Source organism: Humulus lupulus, chromosome 3 (genome assembly GCF_963169125.1).
Source record: "Humulus lupulus chromosome 3, drHumLupu1.1, whole genome shotgun sequence".
In the NCBI taxonomy this organism is placed as follows: Eukaryota; Viridiplantae; Streptophyta; class Magnoliopsida; order Rosales; family Cannabaceae; genus Humulus; species Humulus lupulus.
In genome coordinates this window covers 19,676,990-19,692,585 of record NC_084795.1, presented here as the reverse complement: position 1 = coordinate 19,692,585, position 15,596 = coordinate 19,676,990, and the positions used below count along the sequence as shown (strand labels likewise).

General features: G+C 33.1%; 1 protein-coding gene and 1 long non-coding RNA gene across 2 annotated transcripts; both read right to left on the bottom strand.

The window, feature by feature from the left end:
- Positions 1 to 6,024: 6,024 nt before the first annotated feature.
- On the bottom strand, positions 6,025 to 7,654 carry LOC133822286 (stemmadenine O-acetyltransferase-like). The gene has a single exon (XM_062254571.1). The coding sequence runs from the start codon at positions 7,519 to 7,521 to the stop codon at positions 6,190 to 6,192; it is 1,332 nt and encodes a 443-aa protein (XP_062110555.1). The 5' UTR covers positions 7,522 to 7,654; the 3' UTR covers positions 6,025 to 6,189.
- Positions 7,655 to 11,378: 3,724 nt separating this feature from the next.
- On the bottom strand, positions 11,379 to 12,326 carry LOC133820976 (uncharacterized). The gene is made up of 3 exons (XR_009887244.1): positions 12,070 to 12,326; positions 11,888 to 11,952; positions 11,379 to 11,685 (listed from the first exon to the last, which is right to left on the bottom strand). It is a non-coding gene; the product is annotated as an uncharacterized LOC133820976 (long non-coding RNA).
- Between the last annotated feature and the right edge of the window lie 3,270 nt (positions 12,327 to 15,596).

Below are 15,596 nucleotides of genomic sequence, written 5' to 3'. Positions count from 1 at the left end.
ATTATTGCGCCGCTAAAAGTGTCTTTCACAATATCGTGACAGATTTTTTTACCGGCGCATTCATATTTTTACCGGCGTATTTTTTCGTCGCCAAAAAAGGCCATTGCCGGCGCATTATATTTGCGTCGGAAAAAGTGGAATTAGCGACGGAGATACGACGCGATTCTTTGCCGGCGCAAAATTGCATCGGCAAAAACTCCATGGTTTTTGCCAGTGCAAAACCATACTTTTGCCGGCGCAAATTTGCGCCGGCAAAAGTCTCCTTTTTTGTAGTGATGTATTCGGTCAGGATATTTCAAGTCTTTACATATGCAAAGAGGACATACTTCAATTTATTCGAATGGAAAAGATTGGACAAGGAGTTGTCGTTTGCTACATGAGGTATCTCACAATTTTTTTACTTAACCTTTCTTATTTGATTTATTTTAACAACAAATTTCCTAAATTATATTTTTGACTACTACTCTTTTTTTAATAGGTTGTTATACAATTTTTTGGTAGAACAAGGGCGCCAAAATAAGTTTTTATTTGTCAATCCTAATGTTGTAGCCACTAAAGGAAGTTCATTTGAAGAGCGTGTTCAAGGTCTGTTAAAGCGCTATCGTCAATTAAGATCAAGTGAGCAACTTATGATTGTCCCCTGGAACCATGGGTAAGTTCAAAAATTTGTTACTGCCAGATACTTAGTCCTTATAACATTTGCGTTGGAGACTTATACCAAGTATTGTTTTTCTTGTGCAGTGATCATTGGATGTTGATTATATTGGCCCCATATGCCGCTACAACAAAATAGAGGTTTTATGACTTTATTTGGGAGACATTGGAAGTCTACAATGTCTCCCAATTGGGGAGACGTTGCTGCTAGGGTCATTGTAGGTATATATCCCACATCTCCCATTGGGAGACGTGCCTCACTTCCCACGTCTGCCATTGGGAGAGGTTGAAAGTCAAATGTTGACTTTCAACCTCTCCCATTGGGAGACGTGGGAAGTGACTCACCTCTCCCAATGGGAGACGTGGGAAGTTCCTAGGAGACATCCAACGTCTCCCATTGGGAGAGGTGAGTCACTTCCCACGTCTCCTAGTGGGAGAGGTTGAAAGTCAATGTTTGACTTTCAACCTCTCCCACTGGGAGACGTGGGAAGTCTCCCACCTCTCCCAATGGGAGACATTGAAAGTCTCCCAAATTTTAAAAAAATAAATTAAATAAATTTATAATTAATATTATTTTAATTTGATTTAATAATTAATTAAATTGAAATAATATTAATTTAAATTGAAATTATTTTAATTTAAATTGAAATGATTTTAATCTAAATTTAAATTGATTTAATAATCAATTAAATTGAAAGAAAAAAATAAATTTGTTAGACATATACAAGAAATACAATATTTGTTAGACATATTCAAAATGAACAAATATTGCATTGTGTATGAAGAAAGAGTTAGAAAAAAAAAACCTATCAACGAGGTCGGTAACTTTGGATTATCGGCAACATATATGTCGCTCATTATTGTCGCAACTCATCAATTTGTGCCTCTGTATATGATGTGCTTGTTAGCTGCAAGAAATATAAAGTAAAATATATTAATTAATTATTTGATTACATTTATAGTTTCAAAAATAATTTGTAAATTTTAATTAATAATACCGTTCTCATGTAATGCCCGGGACTCGCATGTTCAATCAAGTAATGCCCGTTCTCAACTAATCGTTTATTATCCTAAATAATATCGGGCAGCATTTCCCCTATAATAGTGACATAACCATCTGCATGTGAATAGCAAAACAAACAATTCAAACAACATACAATAAGTTTCTTCCTTATAGAATGCCTATATAAAATTAATTGTTTATTATCCTAGATAAAATCGAGCAGCATTTCCCCTATAATAGTGACCTAACCATCTACATGTGAATAGCAAAACAAACAATTCAAACAACATACAATAAGTTTCTTCCTTATAGCTCCGCAGCACACAGTCAAATTTCTCAGAACCTACTTCACTAATACACACAAGTTCTTAACCTTCCGTTATCACCGCAGCACACAATTTTAATCTCAGAACCTACTTCACTATGGATGAATATTTAAGATATTCAAACTCTTCTAACATTTGTTTAATAATATTAAAAGTAAAAGTAAGAGAATATATATTTACCGCTTGCAATTAATAATCCAAAAGCTAGCAAAATTACTTCAAGTAGTAATCGAATTCGCTATTAAATCCACAAACCAATATAAATAAATTAATAAATAATAAATAAAATATCACTAAATATCTAGCAATATATAACTTATTATTATAATTTTAGAAACTTAATAACCTCAAATGTGTGATTGATAGATATAGAAGTTTTGATGCAAAGTACTCTCTAAAATCTCACCACCAAAATCACAACCTACGAAATTAAATTAATTAATATGTTAAACATTACTAAACAAATATCACTAAATTCCTAATAAGTAAATGATTGGTAAACAAATAAAAAAAAACTCCAATGAGCCACTAATTATAACCTAAACAAAAAATCAATAAAAAATTTCATAACCTAAAATCTCAATAATCAACAAAAACATAAATTTTTTCATATATTTATATTTTTAAAATTATTTAATAAATTTATTTTAACATAATAACTATATATATATAACAAAATAGTTAGAATTTAAAAAAAAAAGAAGTTTAAATATATATACAAAAATATATCTAAATTTCTAAATAAATAATGATAAAAATTTAAAAAAATCATGAACATATATATTATAATGAAATATATACAATGTGATAGGTTAAATTAAAAAAAAACTATGAAATCTTAAATCTATAAAAAAACCTCCATGGAAAAACAAATAAATCTAACAATGTATAGAAAAAAATGCATACAAATGTAAAACTAACACAAAATCATGTATATTACTCATCCTAATGCTAAACCTATGATTTTTTATCAAAATAATTAACTAAAATTCATAAAAATTAAAAAAAACTAACCTTGAAAACCCTAAAATCGCAGCCCCCTTTCGTGCTCTCTGTTTGGTGTGCTCTCTTTGTTTGGTGTTATGAGGAAGAAAAAGACCCAAAATTCATTAAATGGCCAGGGGGACATCCAACGTCTCCCACTGGGAGACGTGGGACATGTGGCACGTCTCCCACTGGGAGACATTTAATGTATAGAGGGGTACATCCAACGTCTCCCATTGGGAGACGTGCCACGTGTCCCACGTCTCCCAGTGGGAGACGTTGGATGTACCCCTCTATACATTCAATGTCTCCCAGTGGGAGACGTGCCACATGTCCCATGTCTCCCAGTGGGAGACATTAGATGTCTCCCTGGCCACTTCTCAACCTATTTCCAACGTCTTCCACCATTTTTAATGTCTTCCAATTGTAGTCATTAATAAAAACTTTCAATGTCTTACACTATTAGACATTTAAAACCCCTGATAAGTTTTAATGTCTTACACCAATGGTGTAAGACATTGTAGGGAGTCATTGTATATAAAATTTGTTGTAGTGTGCATATTACGTTTGTTGTTGTGATCCGGTGAACTCAGAACTGGAAAACCGTGATGAAATTGTGGCAATAATAGTCAATGCTTTCAACCTTTTTCTGACTAGTCTACCAAAACCTCCCGAGATTCCAAATAATATAGAAATTGTGCAACCGAAAGTAAGAAACTACAACTTTAATTATACTTGAATTTTACTGATATTTTTTAAATTAATTGCTTGATATTTTATTTAAATATTAGTGTCCGCACCAACCAGACAATGTGGCATGTGGATATTATGTGATGAGAATGTTCAAGGATTACATTGAACATTCACGACCTGGACGTTACTTGAAGAAAGATGTATGTATATAAATTTATACAAAGTTAACAATTTATTTATTATTAAAGTATATATAATCAAATAATTGATTAACTAATATATTTTACTTTGTATTTTTTGTAGCTAAACACTACGCCATATACACAAGCATAGATTAATGAAATGCGACAACACTGGACGAACCATATGCTACCGATAATTCAAAGTCATCGTCCCACATATTAGGTTTTTGTCATTTACTTTTACTTTTTCTTTCTTACTATATGTTTAGCTAGCTAGTGTAATATTTGTTAATTTTGTATGTTTAACAACAAATATTACAATTTTGTATATTTAGCTAGCAAAAACATATTAGATATACACATTTCGGTTTTATTAATGAAAATTCAAAATTTAAATTTGTATATAATTTAGATTTTTTAATTAATATATTTAATTCTATTTCAAAAAAAAATTAATATATTTAATTCTATTAATCAATATACTGAAAATAATTATTTAATTTTTTTAAAAAAAAATACAAAATCCTATGACGTCTCCCATGGGGAGACGTTGTAGGTACCTATAACGTCTCCCATGAGGAGACTTTGTAGACATCCAACGTCTCCCCCTGGGAGACGTCATAGGTTGTACACGTACACCCTATGACGTCTCCCAGGGGGAGACGTTGGATGTCTATAAAGTCTCCCCATGGGAGACGTCATAGGGCCACTTTAGATGGCCCCTCCAATAACGTCTCCCCTAGGGGGAGACATCAAATGTCTACAATGTCTCTCCCATATAGCCAATAAATGCCTATTTTGTTGTAGTGTGAAAACATATTTTCATGAATATCAGCGGTGAGTGCCCATTTGAAACCTCTATTGTAATATGGCCAAGCCAATCTTTTCGGCCACTACACTCCAAATATATAGTAATTGGACGTTCTAATAGTAATAAGTCGTAACGTTGACAAAAGAAAAATAATATAATACCAAACTTGCTAGAGCCCACAGAAAATGATATAAATTTTTTATCGATATAATTGTATATGTATAATAATAAAGGCAAAAAATATAAGAGATCAAGTTGGTATCGATATTTTTGAGAAAAATTCGTCAGCAATACGACAACAGATTCAAGTCTCTACACACATATACATCATCACACTATATACCATATATTTTAGTAATACTGTTTTCTTGTGTATTGAATATTAACTGTTACAAGGCAAAGATCGATTAAAATATATGAAAGTGGCCACCAAAACTTTATTCAATGAGACTAATTAATTCCGCCATATTAAAAAAGAACTAAGAAGTGTGATCGAGCTTTACATTTCAAAGATATATTCAACATATATATATATATTTAGCTATATTTATTTAACTCTTGTCTGTTTAATTTTTAACCATATTACTTTATTTTTGTATATTTTAATAGGTATTACGAGTAAAAAAACAAAAGTTACTGTTCAGGCTCTTGTAGTTATATATCTAATGCAAAAAAAAAAAATTGCAATCCTGCAGAGTGGGACGAGCACAATAAAATTAATTAATACGGTGATGAAATTTTTTATAAGAATATATACATATATCGAAGTAGTAAATAATAATAGATTATAAGTTGTACTATATTGAGATAGAATGTTTAGACAGTCTCTTTTTCAATACCGATCTTATCATTAAATAATACAAATAATTTCAAGCATAATAATTGAAATTATACAAATAATGGAGTGCATTATATATATCTGCTGGTCAAAAGCCGGCATCAAAAAGACTACATCAAAATGGGTTGTATTTATAATTATAATAATTACCTGCACATATTAATATTCTATATCAGTAAAAGTTTTCTCTAGTTAAAATGTTTTATTAATTAATTTTTAAGTCTGAGCCAGCTCCTTCTTTCCTGTTTTCTACATGTAATACTTTGGAAACTTTATTATGTATATATATGACTACACGGTGAATATATATATATAACATATATTCATATGTATACGAATTGAATTTATAAAACAATACGTTGGATATATACTAAATCACAAAGAGAGATGACTATGTGGGGAATGTCTACAGTACAATCGTAACAGCTTTCAAGTACTGGCACAAGTTAATGAGCACCACCATGTACATACATATATATATATATGGTTTAAACGAATATATTTAACAATCTTACATATATATTATATGTATAGCTATGAAACATCTTATGCCAATTAATTCACAATTCACGATGACAAACTTATTGCATAATAATAATTATGATAAACATCACGTAAAGAAATTAAAAACCGTAGATTAACCACACATGTATAATAATAACAATTAAATATATCAAAACATGCATCCCTTTAATTAATCAAATATTTGCTTTGTTAAGGATTGGATTTGGCGAAACATAAGCAAGGATCTCCGGGTCAGCTTCGAACTTAGCCATGTCCTCACTCAACAAGTTAACCCAAGCCTCAATTCCATCACCGGACTTTGTATCAAAGAAAGCCACCAAATTCTTGTAAGACAATCTAGCCGACCCGACGTAAGCGGGTTTTCCCCACCCGAAATCGGCCTCGTATATCGGAAACCTACAAAGACTGGTGAAGCTAAACGAAACAACTTGACCGCTCTTGAAATCGGCCAGTCTTTTTTTCAAGAAACTCAAGTGATCATCTTCTTTCTGAAGCTTCTTAACGAACTGGGCATCAATCTGTTTGATCGAATTCCTAACGTGGCTCACTATGGTGTAGTTCCCGTCCTTGTTCGGCTCCAACGGCGGCACCGATATCGCTATTCTGCTTATGTTACCGAAATAGTTCTCCGGCAACGGTGGGTCAACCCTAGTACGGAGGTTGATAGCATGAAGAACAGTGAACACTCTGTTATCGTCAGTTTGGTCTTTCGGTCGAGTGGATATCATCAACCGCCGCCAAATGAAAGAGGACAAGGCTTCCACACGTGTGGGCCTACGTGTGAACTCGACGCTGCTCTTGTCGGCGTACTTGTCTCTCAGCTCCAAGATCTTATCGGCTTGGAACACAAACCTCTTTGTCACGATATTGTTCTTCATAATACCGTGTTTGGAGGCGTAGCCAGCCAGCTCTTTCGGCGGGAAAAGCTCGGCGGAGCTCAAGGGAGGAGGGGTTGTGCAAACGTCGTCGTTTTGGTTTCTAGCGAGGGCCGACCATGCGTTGAGGAACATGATAAACGACAAGGCGTCGCCGAGTTTGTGGTTGAGGCAGAGACTGATGGCCATGCCGTCGCAGGCGAAGAACGTGACTTTGACTCCGATGGGAAGCTCGTTGACTCTGTCGTCGGCTACCTCCACAGCTAGAAACATCTCCATCTCGTTTGGATCAGGGTTTTCGAGAATCTGAAAAAGGTGGCAGTTTGCCTCGGCCTCGACGAAGTAAGCTCCTTCGTCGTGACAGTCAACGCAGAGCTCAGCTTCGTTGACTTTACCAGCTAGTGGATAGTAAAGGGTTAAGGCCTTGGATAAGGAATGCTTGACACGGTTGCAGCGTTGTTCCCTGGTGAGATCACAATCTGGGCGTTTGGGGAAGAAGAGAACCAGCGGCATGTAAACTGGAGGGGCAATTTGGTCCAGGAAAGAGAGCTGGTAACGGCGGAGCTCATCTGGGGTTGGAGACGAGGGTTTGATTCTCTCTTCGTAAATAACTTGTACCTCAAGCTTCATTGTTTTATATATATATATAAGTTGCTCTAAATAGCTAGCTAGGTTAAGGTGATGATGATACTAATGTTTAAGGATGAAAATTGTGAGAAATGGGCAAATTGGTACGAGAGAATTATTTGGGAGTGTGTTGTATTTATAGATAAATAGATAGATAGATGGATGGATGGATATGTAGAGGGAGAGAGATTATGTAAGATATATAGCTAGCCCTGCTCAAAACTATATATTAGTCAGCAGTCAAAAGTACACAAAATTGTACACACATGTACAGTGAAAAGAGTTTTATAAATTAAGATTCGGACAGCTAACCCACAAGTTGTCTCAGTGAATAATGGGGTTAGATACTCTTTCTAATGCTGTACTTACATGTAGTTAAGAATGGGAATGAATTATATATGTGTGTCTCACCTAAATTTAGGATATTAAGAAATAAGATTGGCAATCCTATATGAGGTTGGGGCGGGATTGCTATTCTCATTTATCAATTTAATGATGTATTCACAAATTTGTCCTTATAATAAAAGTCAAAATTAGAATTTATTTTTTGTATTAATTTTATTTAATGGTATTTCTATAACTTGTAATTTATTTATTTCAATTCCAAGGTAAAATAATTGTTGAATACAATTTCGATTCCTCCTGATAGTAAATAAACAGCTTATTATGATATTGATTCACTAATTAAACTGGAAATAAATCTAATTATAAGTTATTCCAATTACGTGTAAGTAAATGAGTTTGGGGAAATTAATCTTATTGGTGTTTGCCGTTTTAAGCTTAAGTGTGGGAAAATGTTATTCAATTAAAATTGTCAAATTCAAACCTTACATAATTTCTTCCATATACGTCAGATAGGATCATCGGCTCATATAACACGTACGTGCGTCAAGAAGGAGGTTTTCTTTTTAAGGGATAATTATAAAAAGGAGAGATTCTAGAAATTGATTTTTTTCTTCTTTATAAATTTTGTAAGAAAGGTATTTTGTCATTGCTCACAAATTTAATAATATTCTCCGATGTGATATTCTAAGTTTTGTTGGACATTTACGCGTAAAATTTGCCTTAAATGTCAACGATTAATTTGTAACTATAAAAATGAATAATTGTGAATAAATAATATTATACCTATATAAAAAAAAAAAAAAAAAACAACTCGATCTTGAATATATATATAAATATATTACTTACACTACACATATTGAAAGAATAAAACACATATATGGTGCCTTCTTGCTTTAATTTATCTTTTAAAAAGAAGTTAAATCACGAGACTTTGTTTGTGGTGGGATCCATATATCTGAAAGGGAAAGTTATTATCATGGATTGAAAATTTAAAACACCCATTATGAGTATTCTTATAATCTTTCTCAAGAGTACATGACTTGTCCATAGCTATATACATATTTTATCAAATCAAATATTTACTAAAGTAAAATATTAGCTTTGATACTTTGTACTAACTACTGTACTAAGGTTTTATTTGTTACTCTCTATTATATTATATAGTAGTATATAGAATTTTTTATATAGTATTATATTTGGTACTAACTTTTATTAAAATATTATATATTTACATATAAAAACTACAAGTGAATACTAAATATATTATTAAACATAATTTAAAATAATACAATACCAACCATAAATTAAAAAAAATAAAATAATTGTGACTCTTGCCAATGGAGCTCTGAAATCAAGGTTTGGAGCAATTTAACAAACATGTGGTATTCATATCAAATTCAGAAAAGCAAATAAGTTGACCATGTTGAGCAATTCAATGCAGATAATATTGGGAAAAAAAAAGTCTTGTGACACAAATTTATTAAACGGATGATGTTGCAATTGAAGTACGCGTACGAACGTACGTAGTTTTTATTTAATAAATCTTTGAAAAGTACGTACGTAGACGTAGTTGTATTCGTATGTTCAAGGTCAACATAAATATATATATATATATATATATATTTGTATACGAATATGCAATGCATGTTAATGTTATAAATGGGAAACTTATGGATTGAAAATTTTAAAACCAAGTATGAGTATTCTCATAATCAATACAATTGAGTACATACGTGCCCTTATTTAATAGTTATATATATCCATATTCTTTCAAAAAAAATTAAAAAAATTAAACTAGAATGCAAAATGATTTAAAAAAAAAGTCATTTCAACTAATTACTCTTAATTATTTGATAAGGTCAAATATCTGATTTCACACTTTCGACCAAATACTACACTAAATTAAAAAAAAAATCCAAATAATTGTGACTCTAGCCAGGCCAATGGCTCACTGAAAGCAAGGTTAATTGGAGATAGTCCTTAAATTCAGAAAAGTAAACGAGTTGATCATGTTGAGCAATTCAATGCAGATAATATAAGGAAAAAAAAACAAAAAGTCTTGTGAGATGAATTTATTAAATGGATGATGTTGCAGTGTTTAAGTATCTACGTAGATTTTATTTAATAAATCTTTGGTGGACCTACCTTATATTTTCCAACAAAAAAATAAAATGAATATGTAGACGTAGTTATATAAATCAAGGTCAAAATATAGGATATTTATTATGTGAGGGCATCCTTTTTGCCCTCACCTGTGAGGGTATTTTTTGTGCAGGTTGATTGGTTGAGTTAATTGAGTGTCATTTTGTAACGATGGAACTGTTTGCACATCTGATTTTTCGCTTTTAAGTTTTTGATTCTGATAGCCCACGAATGGTGTATCTTCTTTTTATAGCTGTCCCATATATTTTATTAGGGTTGGAGCTGCATTAATAGTCTAATTTTTCTGGTTTCTTCTATCTTCTAAATACCTCTCCCTTCTCCAAAAACTTGCTGATGAATATTGAGATACAGGTTTAAATCTGATCTTATTACATACATACCTTTTGTGAAATGCAAATGATTCAAATTTTTCGTATAAAATAATTTATGATACTGATTTTGTTGATTCATAATTTTTCTTTGTAATCATATAAAAATGGTAATGCATATAAATCTGTTTCTGATGATGTAATTATGGTTTAAGTATATATATATATATATTGTATTTTCATTATTTATAATATTGTTCTGTAGTGATTTTAAGGAGGTTTATATAGTTTGATAATAGTTTTAATTAGTGCCCACCATGTGTTTGAAATAATATTCAAATGAATATATTATTTTAATAATGTGGTTTTTCTATATATATGATTTGTGTGTTGTAATAAGATTTGGGTTTCAAAACATTGACATTTTGGTCATTGATAAAAGGTTTATTTTTTTATGATGCGAAGAGCATGAAGATATATGTGTATAGAATGACACTTTGATTCGGTATGTCTATTAGGTTTATTAATGTTGTTTGCAATTTTTTTATGATGCGAAGAACATAAAGATAATAAAGCAAAACCATTTTTTTAATGAATTTTCATTGGGAAAGGAAATAAATCAAATGATTATATGAAATTAATATAAAATTGTATAAAGCAATAAAGGAAATAGACAATATGTGCTAATCTTATAACACAAAACACTACGTCAGTAAAACAACCTGAATGAGTTGTGGATTAAGTCAAGGATGTGGCAATGTATAAAGTCTTTTACTTCCTTATGAGGACTTTGTGCAGAACAGATACATATACATTTGTTAGACTTAGGACCTTGATGGCAAGATGATGGTGTTAAAAAAAACTATTAATGAAGTTCAGTTATAGGAAAAATAATAACATCTGAGAGGAATGGTTTTTATGAGGAATGGTTAGTTAAGAAAGAAACATGTTTAATGAAACACATTTAATAAAATAAACGAGAGAAAAATCAAATCCACCCAATTCTATTTTAACTAAACATACATCTTAGCTATTGGATTAAAAATCAATGGACAAAAAAATGCCCTCAACTTTGAGTATAAGATAACAAGTATATTATGATTAGAATTGTCTTATATAAGTTATACAAGTTTTATGTTTCTTATTACTATCTTTCATGTGCTCCCCTTGTATTCTGGCAGTGAAATAAAAAATCGAAACATACTTTGTATCTGCAATTATCGTTCTTCACTCAACTAACACATATAAATGAAAATATAATTTCTTAACCAATTCACAATTACATACTGTGCATCTCTAAATTATTTTGTCAAACACCTTCTGTGCATACACCGAATATCCACAATAAATCCTGAAAAATTTAATATAAAAAACAAATTAAAACATGTAGAATATTACAACATTAAAACATGGTATACAAACCAAAACAGCAATCAAACATATGAAGGATAAATAATCGGTTTAAAAAAACTTCAAATCAATTAATGTGAATAAAGAGATAAAAGATTGGGCAAATATAAACAAATGGAAATGTACAAACTTTAATCACTTACAAGATCAATAATTAAGTCATTCCTTCACTAATACTGCATTCGACAAATAACTCCAAACACTTTACCTGCATAGATTGAATTAACAAAATCAGTATCAATTGATTCATAAATTATTTTATACGAAAAATTTGAATCTTTTACATTTCACAAAAGGTATGTATGTAATAAGATCATATTCAAACCTGTATCTCAATATTCATTTGCAAGATTTTGGAGAAGGGAGAGGTAATTAGAAGATAGAAGAAACCAGAAAAATTATACTATTTATGTGGCTCCAACCCTAATCAAATATTTGGGAAAGCTATAAAAAAAGATACAACATTTAATGTTGCACGTGGGCTATCAGAATAATATACTTAAAAGTAAAAAATAGATGCAAACAATTCCATCATAACGAAATGACACTCAATTGACTCAGTCTGCACAAAAAATGCCATCACCTGCCCTCAAATAAGAAATATCCTATATATATTGTGAAATGTAATTAGTTCATTCATCTAAAACAACATTACATAGGAAAAGGCATGTCCAGCCACAAGGCCTGACTAAAACAAGGGGTGAAACCCCAATCCACATAGCACTAACTTTGTTTAACAAAGCTTGATTGGCTAAAACATGAGACACTTGACTGGCCTCTCTATAAACAAATTACAACCCACAAAAATAATCATGTTGCATTAATTAAAGTCCTAATAATCTTGAGAGTCCATCTACATCCCTGCATCCATCTTCATTATGCTCCAATTAGTTGAATAGCTGCAAGACAGTCGAATTCCACACAGAAATTAGGCAATTGGTAATCAATCCCGGCTCTTAATCCATCGCGGATAGCAATAAATTCCATAGTCAGAGATTCAAAAGGTTTATCAATAAACTTAGCTTTAGCATTAATCACCATACCAGTAGCTTCCCTTGTAATAATGCCCACACTATATAGCGCATCCCTTTAATTTGTTAGAACCAGCATCCACGCATTATTAGCAGCCGACAATAGGTCGGGCCTCCCACTTAGCAGTCTCTCTCTGAACATGCTGCTCCTTCTCAGTTGTATTATCCTTCAACTCACACACAAATCTGCCACACCAGCTCAGATTGAATATCACAAGCACGGGGTTGTATCCTCCATGATTAATATTATTCCTAATTGTCCATAAATGTCGAGACCAATAGTGTGACATTCGACTAAGAAAAGATATCATATATTCATCTCTTTGCATCTTCATCTGATTCCAAAATCCGTATAGTTTCCAAACTTGCGAGACTGCACTGCATCGCCAAATTGCATGATAAATATCTCTTCTTTTTGTCATCCATTACATCTGAAACACCAAGGCCCCACCTGCAAGATAAAGCACGGTTAGTGGGCAGCCACGATTGGCTAATTTTCCATAAAAGTGTTTAATTTTAGGTGGTACTCTCAACTTCTACACAAATTAAGGTCCACCATGACTCAGTTATTTTCATGTCTCACGAATTTCTATAGCCACTTTGTAACCACTCTTTACAGAATATTTCCCATTTTTAGTATACTGCTACATCACCTTGTCTTCCAGCTCCTACTCCTCACTTAGCATTTGTAAAATCAGCTCGGCATCATCTTCATTGAAAACAACATTTATAGAGTCTGAATCCCACATACCATCTGCCCTTTTCAAATCAATTATACAAACTAGGGGGAATTCATGGTTTATCATATATGCCAAAACTCCTAGATCCTGACAGCCATGAGTCTTCCACCACCTGCACTTCATTACCACTCCTTGTCCTCCATTTATAGCCCTTAAGAATTGCCTTCTTTCCCAACATCAAACTCCTTCAAACAAAAGAAGCATTGGATCGACACTTCGCCTTCAAAATATCATTTTTAGGAAAATAACATTCATACATAACTTTGCTACGAAGAGAGTTAGGAAAACTTAAGCATCTCCACACATGCTTAGCTAGTAAGGCTTGATTAAAAAGCTCAAGTCCCTGAATCAAAGCCCACCTTTCTCTTTAGGCTTACAAAGAAAATCTCATTTGCACCAATGAATTTTTATATTCTTCTCAGAAGAACCCCACCAAATCTAGCTGCCATCCCATGTAGGCTTTTGATCAAACTTTTAAGTAACCTAAAGCAACTCATTGTGTATGTGGGAATAGCCTGTATAATGGCCTTTATAAGCACCTCTTTACCAGCTTCCGAAAATAAAGGAGTCTTCCATCCCTTCACTTTATTCCACACTCTATTTTTAATCTCTTCAAACAACTCATTTTTCTTCCTCCCAGCAAAAGAAGGCAGCCCAAGATACTTCCCATAATTATCAACCACTTTAACACCCATCAAATCAGCTAACTTACATTTGTCACTATTACAAGTAGTTCTACCAAGCACATTTCATATTAATAAAAAATTGATTGTCTGTCACGATGCTATGGTGTACTTATCCAACAAATCCTTAAAACATTTACATTCCTCTTCCTTAGCCTCAAAAAAGATAAGGCTATCGTATGCAAATAATAGATGTGAGACCGATAGACCATTCTTTCCAAAGTTTAGCCCTGTTATTTTACCCCCCATTTCTGCCTTCTTAATCACACAAGAAAAAGCCTCCGCACAAAATAAGAACCAGTGTGGGGAAAGATGATCTCTCTGGCATAACCCCCTTTGAGGAAAAACCTTGCCTTTCACTTCACAATTAATAAGAAAGGTGAAGCTTAATGAAGTAATACAAGCCATGATCTTTTTGACCCACTCCTTCTTATACCCCAATTTCAACATCATGACTTCAATAAATTGCCACTTCAGTCTGTCATATGCCTTGGCCATATCCAGTTTCAGGCTAGCGTTCCCAACTCCCTAGACATTCCAACTTAGGAGCCTCATTGTTACCAGTGCCATTGCAGAGCATGGGTCACCAATCTATCAATTTCAGAAAGAGATGGGAAATCCATAGCACAAGAAATACCCTCCTCTGAGTTACAAGCCACACTAGATTCCACCATACCATCTGAATCAAGAGCCCCCCCTTGTTGATGCCCAGTCGAACCTCATCATTCTTTTTCCTTTGGCCATCCTATTGTATTTGCAATGGCGCCCGAAACTGCTTTTTTAACTCCTTTGACAATTGTTCCCATGACGAGATTGAATGTCTTCGGAACTTGTCAAACCAACTTTTTGTAGCTTCCATCAGCTTCGTTGGGAAGAGCATGCATCTAAGCTCGAGGCCAACACTATTGGCTTTCATCATCGTGTTGAATGTGCTCAAGTGGCTACTAGGATCGGTGTTCCCGTCGTATGGTGCCACTCTTAAACCTATTCGGGAAAGGCATGCTCGAGATATGAGGAGCAAGGTTTGAGCTCCTCATCTGAATCGTAAGCCTTTTCCTTGTCCTTTCCCTTTCGATGGATCCTGAACTACTCCTCAAGCTAATTTATCCTTTCCTAGACCAGATCTACTAGGGGCGGAGCTTGCACTACTGTGGGCTAGTTATTGTTCCAAGGAACTCCAGCCCCTTGTAGTATCGGCTTATAAGTATTCTCGTATACAGGCTGTAAGGGTTCTCTTTGGGCATTTAGATGTGCCCTTAAGTCTGAATTTTTCTAGTTGTACTGCCCTTGGCTATGGTTCAAGTGGTCTCGAATATCGGGTCCATTGTTAGAATAAATCGCATAGTACCTCGGTTCGGTATTATAGACACTCACCGACCTGTTGTAGTCTTGTTTGTC